Consider the following 14408-nt stretch of genomic DNA (forward strand, 5'->3'; position numbering starts at 1 on the left):
AAATGTCAAAAAATAAGTGATCAAACATATACTGTTGTGTGTACATGTCATTGACTAAATGTGCGCTACAACGCGCTCAACTTTTGTTCAGAATCAGCTTCTTACACAGTAAAAATTCCAGTGTTAATTTCACACCCACAGTGTTAATTTCAACACCGACAAAGTGTCTATATGTGTCCACACTACCTGGTGTTAAAATAACATTTGTGAAAGTGTTAAAAGATTGACACCCATTTTTTTGTTAAATTAACACCAGACATTGTTTACTATTCAACAATACCAGGTGTCACATTAACATTACAGTGGTGTTGGTGTTAAAACGTAATGTTAAAAGTAACACCAGTATAGTGTTACTCACAAAACAAAATGTGGTGTTAAAAAGGTAAATTATGCACACCACAAGGTGTCAATACAAACCAAATCCAGTGGAAAAATATATAATAAATATTCAAAACATTACACAGAAATGGAAAGTTTAACTTTTATTAAACCCATTTAAATATTAAAGACCTTCAATGCACAGCTCATATAAAACAGCAGCGGGGCACAATATATGTTATTTCATCACTGTCAGCTGAAAACTGCCTGTCGTAAGGCTGATAATATATCAGATCAGAGATACAGATAACAGCAAACACATCATCCACAATCTCTATTCTGAAAGCATTCAGATGATCATCAAAATACTCTGTAATGACTTTAGCAGTCAAAAGAAATGCTTCATCATCCTTGACTATGATGTTAACAATTTTTTGAAAAACAGGCATTTCATTTTCAGTACTTGTACAGACAATCATTCCAATATGGTATTCTGTTCCAAAGTTTTTCACCCATGAAGCTGTGGATACACAAGGCACATTCAACCTGGGGCAAGACCTTAAGACCTCACTGAAATCTAGTTCACTTATTGGGTAATCTTTAAGAGGACCAAACTGAAACCTTTGAAAGTAAAAATTCTCCCAATGAAAAGCCAGCTGCCTCTGGTGCTTCTTTACCAGTGTTTTGGTTATGTTCTTAAAGTTCTTCACAGATTTCTTGAAGAAATTGTGTTTACCTTCAAATCTCATACACCACACATGGATGAGTGGTCCTATTTTTCTGATGCATCTGGGGTAATGAATCATCAGATGATGTTTTGGAATCAGCTTCTTGTCTGTAAATACAGACTTAAAGAGTTTATGATGGTCAGAAATCAAATGCTTTAAGAAATAAGTCATACCATCTGTGATTTTTGGTGAGAACACAATATTGACGATTTGAATCAAGAGAAGAATTACCCTCCAGTAGCTGTTATTCCTATTAATTATATCTCCAAAAATCAAGGGTGTATTGCGTAAGAGGCACCATGACTGAATAGCATTGAGGCCAAGGTCATTGCTACCATCAATTTTGACTGCACTAGGTCTGTTGTTTCTCTCAAGGTATCCATAGTTAAAGCTCTGTATCCTTTCTGAAAGGGTGTTTAAATCTATGGAAGTCCTAACCATGTACTGAAAAAGAAGCTGAAGTTCATACTGCACAACACCTTCCAAAAGGTCATGCATAATATCAACTGCGTAATTGTTTGAACAATGAAAATACTGCAGTGCATTAAGAGGACATTCTCTTTTTACACCAAAAGAATGGACAAGAATGGGATTTTGTGCCACAGCATTGAAATGTTCTGAATAGAGCTCTTTTGTGCGAAAAATTAGGTCTTGGTCATCCTCACTGAATACTGACTGAAGCTTTGTTTTATCAGTTAAACAAAATCGACAACAGTAAGTTGCACTGAACGATTCAACCAAGCCAAAAAGGCTATGCAATGCCAAATTATCACCAGTAACCTGAACAATTGAACCCCTTAATGGTGTATCAGAAAATGGGACCTTAATACCTTCTGTCTCGAGACATTTCAAGTCATTAACAAGAGGCTGCAAGACTGGACCAAAACCGTACTTCTTTAAGTCCTCGGCATGGAAAAGAGAAACTAGATGAATGTTCATCAAAACTGAATTGAGTTTAGCTGGCAAATTTCTTAAAATAAAATAAATACAGCCAAGTTTATGTGAACCCCTTTTGGGTCCCAGTGGATTTGCCGTTTCAAAATCATCGTAATACAGCTGTATTTGGAGTGCATGTTCTTGCTCTGAAAATAATGAGTGATTTCTGAGATAGGAACCATCATTGATGTCTCTATATATCCCATCTTCATGACACTTTACCTGTTGAAAGCAGGTACTGAGTTCTTGGTTGGTGAACAATGAATCAAGAGTTCCTAAAATAGGTACATACATAAATTTGTCATTAACAGGAATTTGACTGTATACACCTGTGGTTTTATCCAAACGTGTATCATAACGTACTCCAAGAACATGCTCTACTGGTTCAACAATTTTCCATTTTTTTTCAAAATACTTTTGCCTCTTTCTTTCAGTGTTAAGGTGTGTGAATGGATTTTCTATGTTCTCAAAACATTCTCTGACTTTGTTTAAGGTTTGTTCATTCACCTCAGATGAAAGACACTTAAGAACGGCATCTTGTGCTTGAATATGAACATCATTAACAACCTCCTCCATTGAACAAGTTAAAGACTGCACAATATTTTCAGAAACTCCAGCTGCTTGAACTTGGGCAATAACAGAGCTACACATATCCATTAACTGCTTCTTTTTAGCATGACTTTGTTGACCAACAGAAGAGCTACTCAATGGGTCATGAGCAGAAACATCATCTGTCTCAACACTATCTGTACCAACATTGCCCTTATAAACAGAATCTGTGGCAAATGTGTCTCCATGTGCTTTCAGCAAGTGCTTCTTGAACCCAGAATACGTGTAAAAAACAGATGAACAGCCATGTTCCCCACATTTCAAACGCAATTTGTGCCCTGGATACAAAGCATGACTAAATTTCAAATGCTGGAAAAGAGTTGAACAATTTCTGTGCTGAACCTTACAAATGTAACATGTTAGCATATTCAAGTGTTGTTAATCCTCACTCTAATTTCCTTGACTCTGGGGCTCTCCTTTGTTGTTGCAACATCAATGCCATAAACCGTTGTTTGGATGAATGTGTAGAAGTTGAGGAGGGTTGCATCATAGGACACAGCAAACACAAAGTGTGCCTTAAACAGTTCATCGAAGGCAGCCACTGCAGTCTGTGCCACACAGGGAATGGGCTTCTGATCCAGGATGATGTAGAATTTCTGTATCCTGCTCTTCTTTTCTCCAACGCAGAGGAGGAAGGGCTGTGCAGATCCAACTTTGGCAAGGAAGGTCGCCATGCTTGTCCCCACCTAAGATTGAGAGACAGCATGTTAGAAATGATTGCTCTTATTCCCTCACAAGCAACAAATTAAGGACATTTTATTATTTGGTTTTTTTTTTTGGGGGGGGGGGGGGGGGCACAGTGGTTAGCACTGCTGCCTCAGTTAGAATACCATCTGGAAGGCCTGGGTTTGATTCCACCTTGGCCCAGGCCCCTCCCTCTCTCCCTGTGTGGAGTTTGCATGTTCTCCCCGTGTCTGCGTGGGTTTCCTCCGGGTACTCCGGTTTCCTCCCACAGTCCAAACACATGCACTTACTGGGGTTAGGTTAATTGGAAACTCTAAATTACCCATAGGTGTGAATGTGAGTGTGGATGTTGTCTGTCTCCCTGTTTTGGCCCTGCAACAGGCTGGCGACCTGTACAGGGTGTACCCTGCCTCTCGCCCTATGTCAGCTGGGATAGACTCCAGCCCCTCCCCCCCCCGCAACCCTGAATAGGATAAGCAGAAGTGAATGGATGGGTGGATATTTCACTTTTTAAATTTAGTTTTAGAAAAGTGAGACCTATTTACTGTAAGTGAAGCAAAGTAATTCATGCCAAAAACATACCTTCATGAACTTGATAACACGGTCAGCAGCCTCAGGTGCACTAATTTTTCCCTGTCTTTTCCCCTTCGCGGTTGGAGGCAAGAGATGAACCAGCAGGAGAATAGCTGCCAGGTCACTATCCCATTCTAATGAAATAACACACACCATCTTAAGAATCACAGCATGCAAATGCATATGTAGAGAGATCTATTAATACCTACCATAATCACTTGATTCCTCCTGAGTGGACAGAAGGTCATCCAGATGAGCACTCTGTCGAAGGCTTTTGCTGACAGTGGTGACCCTCGGTTTATAGAATGTTGGCCATCTTGCGATGAACTTCCCCGAGATGTCTTCTCCAAAGAGCATGATGAAGTCCTGCTCAATCTAGCACAGAGAAAAAAAATGCCATCACAATCCAATTCAACAAATCAATCAGTTAATTAAATCTGTCTGAGTTTCTTACTAAGCCTGGTGTATCCAAGAATCTTGGGAAGTGATCCAAGATGAGTGATGACTGGTCCAGATCATGAAGCATATTCTGTCTATGCTTAAATGTTGCCTTCATTTTCTCCCTGACAACTTCCTGGTCTGATGAATGTTTCATCATGGACATTGCTTCTTTGCATCCATCACCAAACAGCTGTTCAGATGTTAAGGTCTCCCTCAGAGTTCTCGGACCGCCTTGATGAGCAGACTTGGAGCTCCTCTTGAAGTCACTTGCAGTGTTACGCTGAACTGTTTTCAATCGATAGGCCAGATAGCCCTGTCCACTGAGAGGATCATAGTAATGCTCCTATCACAGAACAGAACAGACAAGACAAACTGTCTATTACATTCCATTCAAAAGGACAATTACAGCTGGGCTGCAACGGTTAATCGACACCCCCCCCCCCCCCCCCCAAAATTAATAAAAGTCCAAACAGATTTTGACCCAAGAAGAGAACATTCAGGGTTCCTGCAAATTAATACTCACATAGCCAGTCGGTGAGCCATTATCTTTCAAACTGGGGAAGAGGGTGACAATTCCCAGGGCGTAGGTAATGCGAATGTTGACAGGAGGGACTCTCCTAAAAAACAATTCAATAAAAATATTGCCATTTCACATAGGGATTAAACAAACACACCAACTGTGCAAAGGGTTATGAATAGAAATTATATATTTAATGTATTCAATAAGTAAACTTAAAACCTCTTAAGCCCCTTCTCAGCAATTACAAACTATTTGAATAATCATTATGTTAATTGTTTTTCAAATAATTCTGACATTTCTGTGGATTTCATACATGTATGTGTTTAACTAAGATGAAATTACAGTGCAACCAGTTGAAAAAATAAAGGTTAAATTCCGCCCCCATACAGATGGCTGAGACTTATTGATTACATACCCATGACTTTCAATCATATCCGCCACTAAAATGTTGACAAGTTTCTTTCTTGTTGGATCAGAGAGACTTCTGGTCTTGTTGTACTCTTTTATTACATCTTCTCCCCCTGGTTTTTGGTGCAGAGCTACATAGACAATCTGCAACAGATTTCACATGTCATCCTGCTATGAATTTTAAAAATGGATCAACGTTCTATTTCCAACCTTGAACCAACTCACATTTTTTGCCATCTCACTGTCAGGTGGTCCTTCAACCAGTCGTCTTCTCTGTGCTTTGGTGTTCTCTGTAATCACTGTAGAAGATGAGCTTGCTGAGCTTGGAGACTCGACTGACGAGAATGAGCCATCTTCTGAACTGAAGGAAGCATCTGTGACCTCACTCTGATCAACAGGGGCCACTGTATAAAATTTAGAAACTTCATTAGTAAACAAATTAAAATAACTTTCGCTTTATATATATTTTTAAATGCATTAGAAGTAACACTTGTTTTAATGCTTTTATGTCTTACCAAAGCGCTCAGTGACTACTTTGAAAGATACTGTAGCAGACCTCAGGAGTTCATCAAAAATATCAGCATCCACATCGACTCCAGATGAGTCCTTCAGGTCTACAGAGACTCCACTTGCCAAGTTGAATTTAGCATGAACTGGAAGGGAACAAAAATACTCATCTTAACCTGCTAATTTAAAACATGGTTAGAACTGTAAAGGGACAATCACATTTATAATTAAAATATATTTCAAATAACATTTTCAGACAATGAGCTGCTGGTTAAAATAGTAAATTTTATCATGAAGTGTTGCCTCTATTGTTGAACACAGTTCACCAAAATTTTACATAACCATTTTTATGAACAATAATGAATGAATTATTACTCCAACAAAGCTCATTACTTCAATAAAGAGAGGGGAATTAATAAACAGGCTGGACATGAGGAACACATAGATGGGCCTAAATCTTTCTACTAAGAATTGTTAGACAAATCCACATCTTCTTTTTTGGGCAACATAAATTATCCCTGTCCAAGTTTTGACATGCCATCCTCCAAACCAATAATTATTTATGCAGTGACCACATTTTATCCTTTAGGTCCAACATGCAATTACACTTAGCAGAACCCACCAACATATTTTGAAATTGGTTAAGAGTTGTTCATTTTTCAACTCCATTACATGACTTCCCAGAGTTTATGTCGCAGACTGTTGGCAAAGGCACGGCACTGGTGCTGATTAAAATGCAGATTCCTAAAGGCCAAAAACTATCTTTATGATGGGGAAAGACATTTGAGTTAGAAAAACTAAGCTTGCTTTATTTTATGGCAGCTGCCATATCAACATAATTAGCACTGAACTTACCCTCTTGAATGAATTTCAAGTAATCATAGCAGTCATCTGTCACTGGAACCCGAACCCATTTCTGGACTGCCTGATGCTCCACCTGCACCAGCATTTCTCCAGAACAAAAATGGACACATTCCAAGCTTTGACAACACATTACAGATATTTTAAAGAAGCACTGGTGCTGAAAACTAATGTTTGACTATAGCTTTCTGAACACAAGTAGCGCTGCAACTATGGATTATTTTTGTAATCAAGTATTTTATTGATTACTTCATCCATTAATCAAGTAATCGGATAAGAAATTATTTTTCATATTAACAGTTCATCTGCATATTTTAACTTCCATACTGCTCATTTTTCTCTGTCTCTGTAAGTCTGTAACTGTGTTTACAGGAACAAGCCCTGCTGTTTTGGACTAGAAAAACGTTTCCTTTCAGGCCACCTGAGCTCACCATCTCAGTAATGGCTGCGCAAGTGCAGACATCACTTAAAACAGCTGCTGAAAAGAAAAAAAAAAAAAAAAAAAAAAAAAAGAAACTAACATTCTCTGCACAGCAAGTACAACGCACATGCGCACACCCACAGCACAGCGCAGTGGGGGCGTGGAAAAACCTGCCAGCGAATATCCACTCCAGTTAAAGGGTCCCTAATGTGAATGAAATGCTCCGCTTACACGGAGACACCTAAGCTGCAGCATTAAAAGGAAACATCGAAGCAACAAATTTGTATCGAAGATTTTTAGGATTATTTGAGTTACTCGAGGAATTGTTGCAGCCCTAAATTTTGCATTAAATGTTCAATTTGTGTATCAAAATACATGAAGGTTGGTATTTACCTTTCATGCTTTGATTTTTTTTTTTTAAATAGAAAGCCTGAAATTTTCCTTTGCTCTTCCCTTTTCCTCTAACTTCTCCCGTTTATGCCGGTTGTCATTTTGATTTCTGTAGCCCACGAAATCAAGTGTGCGCACACCCGTTGTGAATGAAACTGCCCCTGCTCTGTGGTAGATGGCAAATTTTGTTTAAATGATATAAGCGCAAACGGCGATGATAGCGAGCTAGCCCAGACGGAGTCAGCTCCTGTTTGTTAAATGCAATGACAGCAGAGGTCCAAAAGTAAAACTATGAAATCCTCAGCCGTGCGCGAGGGCGCCTCAGCAAGGTTCAGAGCCTGGCGATCAATGGCTAGCTAGCATGGTTTTTGGAGGGAACGTCCCCCACGTCCTCTTGAAGGCTCATTAGCAGTTTGTATTGCTAGCTTTGTAAATGCACACATCGACAATATTTAAGGCCATACCGCCAGACGTGTCATATTTACGCTGTAAAATGACTACTAGAACTGACCAAATATAATATTAGAATTCAAATTTACCGCTCCCTAGATTTGGTAAAATGGCGGGACCTTGAATTTGGTGAACTTTCCATTCAAAATAGGTTAAATATAGTATATTTTTTGATGTCACAAACTAAAAAGCACATTTCTATCAAAACATCAAGTCTGGACATTTAGCTTACCTTTAGGAAGTAATTTTGTCTTCTGCGGGTTAAAAGAAACGGTAATGTCCGACCGAGCGACTGCTGGAAACCGACAGAAAGCAGACGGCACTTTGCAGCCGTAAAGCGAAGGCGTGGCTTAAGCAACACCAACTAATTAACGCTTGAATTTAACAACTTAAATATGTAAGAACTTACACCGGCAGTGTTATTTTACAGCTGTGTGTTGTTAATACAACACCAACACTTTTTATTTAACACTACACCTAAGATTTTAACACTGGCATTTTTACTGTGTATCACTGGTAACGACGCGGCTTTCCTCTCACTCATTCCTGCAGCTTCCCAGTGCTTTAAACAGTGTGGACGCTGAGCGTCTACAGAGTTCAGTAGCGAAGCAAAGAGTGCAGCGAAACTAGACGAGTCATTGGATAAATGCTGGGCTTTGTCCCGCCCATCGGACGCTCAGCGTCTCTGGGCATCTATGGGGCAGTGGGCTGGCCTCGGCTGGCCCGGACGCTCAGCTTCTGCATGATGATTGGATGATCTGTCTGAGGCTGAATCCCTTTTTGATTGACAGCGAAATGAGCGAATCAGAGATCTTTTGGTGTAAACATCCGTGGGAGCATTTTTAAATTTTCATTCTGTTCTGAGTTGAACCGGAGACTTTCTTCATCCTCTTAGCGGCATTTTCTTTGTTAAAAACGACTAGAGACAAATCGAGCTTCTATTTCTGGTGGGTTTTTTTGTAGCTGCTTGTGTTTGGAGACTGACTTCGATCACTCTTTCTGACTTCTATCGCAGTTTCTGTCCAGCGGGTGCTGCTGTATAAATAAACCGACACATTTTATAATGTAGGCTGAAATTGAGCTTCCCCTCCTTGAAAGACCAGCATCCGCCACTGAATCTTAACTATATAAACTCAAAGCACCTAGGCATGAAGACTGCTTCAAAAAAACATTTTGATGGCTCGCTCTCAGGAGCTCAGTGAATTCCAGTATAGCACCATGATAGGATGTCACCTGTCCAACAAGTCCAGTCGTGAAATTTACTCGCTACTAAATATTCCACAGTCAACTGTTAGTGCGATTACAACAACGTGGAAGTGATTGGGAATGACAACAACTCAGCCACAAAGTAGTAGGTCATGTAAAATGACAGTGGGGGTCAGCGGATGCTGAGGTGCATAGTGCACAGAGGTCGCCAAATTTCTGCAGAGCCAATTGCTACACACCTCCAAACTTCATGTGGCCTTCAGGTTAGATCAACAGTGCATAGAGAGCTTCATGGAATGGGTTTCCATGGCTGATAAGCTGCATTCAAGCCAAGAGCAATGCAAGGCGTCAGATGCAGTGGTGCAAAGCACAAAAGAAAAGGAAGTCCGCACACCACAAAAGTCTGAATTTATCATCCTGGTGTGCACACTTCCTTTTCTTTCTTGCTTACTTTTGGACCAGCACCCAATTTTCAGATTATTGGATTGTGCGTGTCCTCGTTGCTTTAATTATTATGTTAATGTTATGAGTTTTATTCATGTTTTACTAATGAATTAAAGGAATGGTATTTTTCAGTGTATTTTATTTACAGTCTTAATGAACAAGAATAAAATACAAACATATTAAAACAAGAACATTTTAGCAAAGCAAGATTATAATACATCATGAAGGACAAAATAAAAACCATGTACAGTTATTTATGGTGGAGACTGCAGGATTAGCCTGAGTGACCTTTTCCTGGAGTTCTTTATATTTAAAAGCACAACAGACCTGATGCTTGTCTCAACAGGAAGTCTCTGGCAGTGGGGCTAAATCAGCTGAGGCAAGATAAGAGATGGGGTGTAACAACCGAGACCTGTGGCTTGTCTTTTTCTCAATGGTCAGTGGAACATCACACAGGGTGGTCTGCAGAGGTTTGTGATGCTTCTTTCCACTGTCCAGTCCATCGTCCATGAACTGACTTTACAGGGCTGGCTCAAATTACGGATGCCACCTCACTAAGATATAATCTGGAAAATGCAAAAGCACAAGATGATGCATACAAAATACTAATGTATAATGCTAGTAATATGTCAGAGAATCTAATATAACAAAATAGTTTCAACAGCAATCCTAGATTTCTTTGTTTACTTGCCTGTATACAGTAGTCATGGTCTGGTGCTACCTCGACAAGGGCAGACACCTTGGTAGAAATTTGCTCCCGCCAGAGAGCACCGCTGACTGCCTCTAACCCGGTCTCCCCCTCATCCTCTTCCACAGCTTCCTCTGCTTCATCCTCCAGTGCCATGACATCAGCAGCACTGAGGCAGATATTGTGGAGGATGGCACATGCTGTTACAACCTGAAAAAAAAAAAAAAAAGAGAATGTGCCTGTTTCTTTTTTTTTTAACAAATTTTTAAAAACATATATATTATAATGCGCTGTTGGGCCATTACTTACATGACCTACAAAGGTGTCGTGCACCTCCAGGGCTTGCAGAAAGATGGCCCGGAACCTGGTCTTCATCATTCCAGAAGCACCTTCTATAATACAGCGTGCCCTGGAATGGTGGCTGTTGAAGCGCTGGGCTGCCACACCATGTACTGTTCTCTTGTAGGGAGTGATGAGGGCGAGTGGATGTTGGAGACATGGCTATCCTCCATCTGCAAGCAAAAAATGCCCTGGACGAGGGTAGACTGACTGCCTGTACAGTGGGCTGTGGCGGAGCACCCTGGAGTCATGCACTGACCCAGGCCAGCCCACATATGTGTCAATGAAGCGGCCCTGGTGCTCACAAACTGCTTGCAGGACGATGGATGGGAAGAGTTTCCCGTTCCTGTAGCACTGACCATCAGGGCCACTTGGACACTTGATGCCGATGTGGCAGCCGTCCATTGCACGCACCATCTTCAGAAAGCCTCTGTGGCGTGCCAGCCCTGCAAACCCATGGGACACTACATGCAGGTCCTCAAGGCTCTTTGGCAGCTAGATGACCTGGTGGCCAATGGCTACCACCTCCTCTGTGATTCTATGGACAATGTAGCGGACAGTTGAACGAGGCATCCCAAACACTCTTCAGACCACTCTGTAGGATGTGCCACTTGCCAACCAAAAAAACAAAACCAAGATCTCAATTGTGGAACCCCATCCATGTCGCCCATCTTGCTTCAATATATTCAGCAGCATTGCCACAGACTCCCTACTCGGCCCAAAATCGGCTCTGGTGGCTTTCTGGTTAAACAAGCGCTCCACGACTGGGACACTCACGTTCATCCTGCACTACAAGGGTCTGCTCTAGTTAAGAAAACGAGCAAGAACAACACAACACATCTTTAGTTATAAGGTAGGATTTGGCTTATTTTAAGTCATCAAAGCAACTAATACTAATGCACTGAAAACACTCAAGTGTCAAATACGTTTATCTTCAAAACAGACCAGCTACAAGATTCAATCATTATTTGGAAATGTTATACTTTATCTTACATTTTTATTTTTCTTATTTTAGAAACAGAAAATAAATCTGTACATTTCATTGCTGATCATTCACTAAGCCTTAAGTAAATAGCTCATCATTTCATGGGTAAAAGCTTACAGACAAATCAAGCTTACCTTACCTTACCTGGAACCAGCTTCCAGCTTGGATTCGGGAGACAGACACCCTCTCTATTTTTAAGATTAGGCTTAAAACTTTCCTTTATGATAAAGCTTATAGTTAGGGCTGGATCAGGTGACCCTGAACCATCCCTTAGTTATGCTGCTATAGGCCTAGTCTGCTGGGGGGGTTCACATAATGCACTGTTTCTCATTCACCTTATTTACGTTGTTTATACTCCACTCTGCATTTAATCATTAATTGATATTAATCTCTGGCTCTCTTCCACAGCATGTCTTTCTCTCCCCTCAGCCCAACCGGTCGCGGCAGATGACTGCCCCTCCCTGAGCCTGGTTCTGCTGGAGGTTTCTTCCTGTTAAAGGGAGTTTTTCCTTTCCACTGTCGCCAAGTGCTGCTCATAGGGGGTCGTTTTGACTGTTGGGTTTTTTCTGTATTATTGTAGGGTCTTTACCCACAATACAAAGCGCCTTGAGGCAACAGTTTGTTGTGATTTGGCGCTATATAAATAAAATTGAATTGAATTGAATTGAATTACCTGAACATGATTAGCTCTCAGCCTGAGATAGAACGCACGCCTGCGACCACGGTACAATTGCTCGACTTCCTCAACGATTCAATAAACACAAACAAAAAAAGGGAGCAAAACTTCGGCCTCCATCTTCACCACTCTGTACCGGGTGCTGTCATGCTTGCTAGGCCACAGGAGCTATGCTGATATATGCGGGGGAGTAGCAGCTCACGCACAGTGCCTAAGAAGAATAACATCACCTGTCTTAATAATTACAGACTTGCTGCTCTCACTTCAGTTATTATGAAGGTGTTTGAATTTGTAAGAATCTGTCCCACATCACTGTAGACCCTCATCAGTTCACCCACAGGGCTAACGGAGGCTCGGCCAATGCAGTTCTTCAACACTGTCAAGTTAAGCGCACTTCTGTCGTGTTCTGTCCCTTGATTTTAGTTCAGCGCTTAATATAATTATTCCTGTCAGGCTGTACAGCACTCTTCTTACTATGTGTGTTAATGGATTACTTTCTCAGTGGATCTTTCTGTCCTGTAAGAAACAAGCTGTTAAAATTCACAATCATGTCACGTCACCCAGGGATCTTGACACCGGCGATCCACAAGGGTGCGTCCTGTCGCCACTATTGCTTACTTTCTGCATCCTGACTTGGCGCGGTAACGCAACTAATGGGGACAAACGCAGCTTGAAAAAGTAGAACTACCAGGAGCGTCATCAGCATCATCGCTGACTCCTCCCACCCTGCACATCACCTCTTCAATTTTCTCCCATCAGGCAAAAGATGGAGTATGACTAGCAGAAGAACATCATGCTTCAGGGACACTTTGTACATTCAGTTTACCTACATCAGGTTTTGATCAGAAAATGTGAATGTATTTTGCACTGAAACTATATGAACAAATATGAACCCAAACCTGCACTATGGACTGTTCTCTTGTGCAAAGGCACTTTAAAGACACACAGCCCCTGTACTCTGATACATTGCACTACTTTTATAGGCTTCATCGTGTACTTTTACTATTTTGTATGGCATTGTGCTGTGTTGTTGGATGTGTCTTGTGGTATATGTGAGCACACCAAGACACACCATCAGCTGTGTTGTTGAAATAGCTACAAAAAACTTGAAGGTGCTGACAAACAGAAGGCAAGGATTAGTGTTGTGAATACTGCTATTTCAATCTATTGAAGCTGAATTCATTTTTGCAACAAGTCAGCAAATGATGGCTGCACTTACTTTTGAGAGCTGACGCGGTAGGTCATGAGCGTGAACTTTCCATCCGCTGGGATCAATGACAGGACGCGCTCCGACTCCCGGCGCCTAAACCGAACGCACGGGTGGAAACTCGCGTCATCGAGAAGACCAGGATTCTGCCATCAAAAACATCAAGCGTGAATTACCTTTACAGCTACACAAAGCAGACCACTACAATCTATGCACAAATGATCCAACCATAAAGGACAAGGTCAGGTCAGGCATCCCACTGAGCTTCACACAGGCTTCAATTGCACCCTGGATCTCTGCCATCGCGGTCGTACCTGGAAAACAAGGATGACAAATCCCGACTATAAAAAGCTTTTAACTGCAACCAAACCACTGATCAAATAAGTGCTGCTCAAATAAGGGCATCTTTGTACCGCATTTGTCCACAATAGCATCTATTTCTTCTGTCCCATCAAAATACGCCTCATTATTGCCATATTTAACTCCAGTCCGTCTCCATGGGATGTTAGACAACTGACCCTGTGGCAACGTGTCTCCAACATTACTACCTCCTGGAAAGCACACAAAAGCAAGGCAAAGCCATAAATGTACACATTAACACCACAGATTTTTAGAGGTTAGGAAAACAGCTCCAAAGTCAGGATGGGGCCTTCCCATCGTCAGTGTGAACAGCCATCTACCATGACCAACTGGGGGTTTAACACTAGAACTACCAGACTCCTGCCAAATGGCAGTTATACCTTTAAATCCCAAGGTGCTGCCAAATGGCAGCTGTGAATTGTGTCATGCAAATGAGGCCAGCACAACTAGACACTAGACGACCCCCTTTCATTTGTAAATGCAGCCATTACCTGCCAGACCTGGAGGTTCAAGCACAGACCTTAGGGGGAGGGGTATGCTTGAGCAGAGCCTAGAAGTCTGAAATGCCTGAGACATCTCTCCTGAGTAGGGACTAGAAGGGGCTTTCAAAATGGACTGTATTGTTTCATTCATCACATTTACTATACCACATAAACT

General features: G+C 41.3%; 1 protein-coding gene across 2 annotated transcripts; it reads right to left on the reverse strand.

Moving 5' to 3' along the window:
* Window positions 1-469: 469 nt before the first annotated feature.
* On the reverse strand, window positions 470-8310 carry LOC115782312 (uncharacterized). 2 transcript variants are annotated; one of them, XM_030732422.1, is made up of 10 exons: window positions 8079-8310; window positions 6580-6675; window positions 5733-5870; window positions 5443-5621; window positions 5225-5361; window positions 4813-4906; window positions 4303-4632; window positions 4058-4223; window positions 3858-3982; window positions 470-3277 (listed from the first exon to the last, which is right to left on the reverse strand). In XM_030732422.1, the coding sequence occupies exons 2-10, from the start codon at window positions 6671-6673 to the stop codon at window positions 2960-2962; spliced, it is 1581 nt and encodes a 526-aa protein (XP_030588282.1). In that variant the 5' UTR covers window positions 6674-6675; window positions 8079-8310; the 3' UTR covers window positions 470-2959. The 2 variants fall into 2 exon arrangements, with proteins under 2 accessions (XP_030588282.1, XP_030588281.1); XM_030732421.1 differs by lacking the exon at window positions 8079-8310 and having other exon boundaries at window positions 6580-7062.
* Between the last annotated feature and the right edge of the window lie 6098 nt (window positions 8311-14408).

Source organism: Archocentrus centrarchus, chromosome 6 (genome assembly GCF_007364275.1).
Source record: "Archocentrus centrarchus isolate MPI-CPG fArcCen1 chromosome 6, fArcCen1, whole genome shotgun sequence".
NCBI lineage: Eukaryota > Metazoa > Chordata > Actinopteri > Cichliformes > Cichlidae > Archocentrus > Archocentrus centrarchus.

Bases quoted from the DNA above. Each gene is read 5' to 3' on its own strand.
- LOC115782312 (XM_030732421.1), bottom strand. From the start codon at position 6,718: ATGTGTTGTCAAAGCTTGGAATGTGTCCATTTTTGTTCTGGAGAAATG. The intron at 5,871-6,579 runs GTAAGTTCAGTG...GTTCCCTTCCAG, and splicing joins CTTGAAATTCATTCAAGAGG to TTCATGCTAAATTCAACTTG. The intron at 5,622-5,732 runs GTAAGACATAAA...AATTTTATACAG, and splicing joins AGTAGTCACTGAGCGCTTTG to TGGCCCCTGTTGATCAGAGT.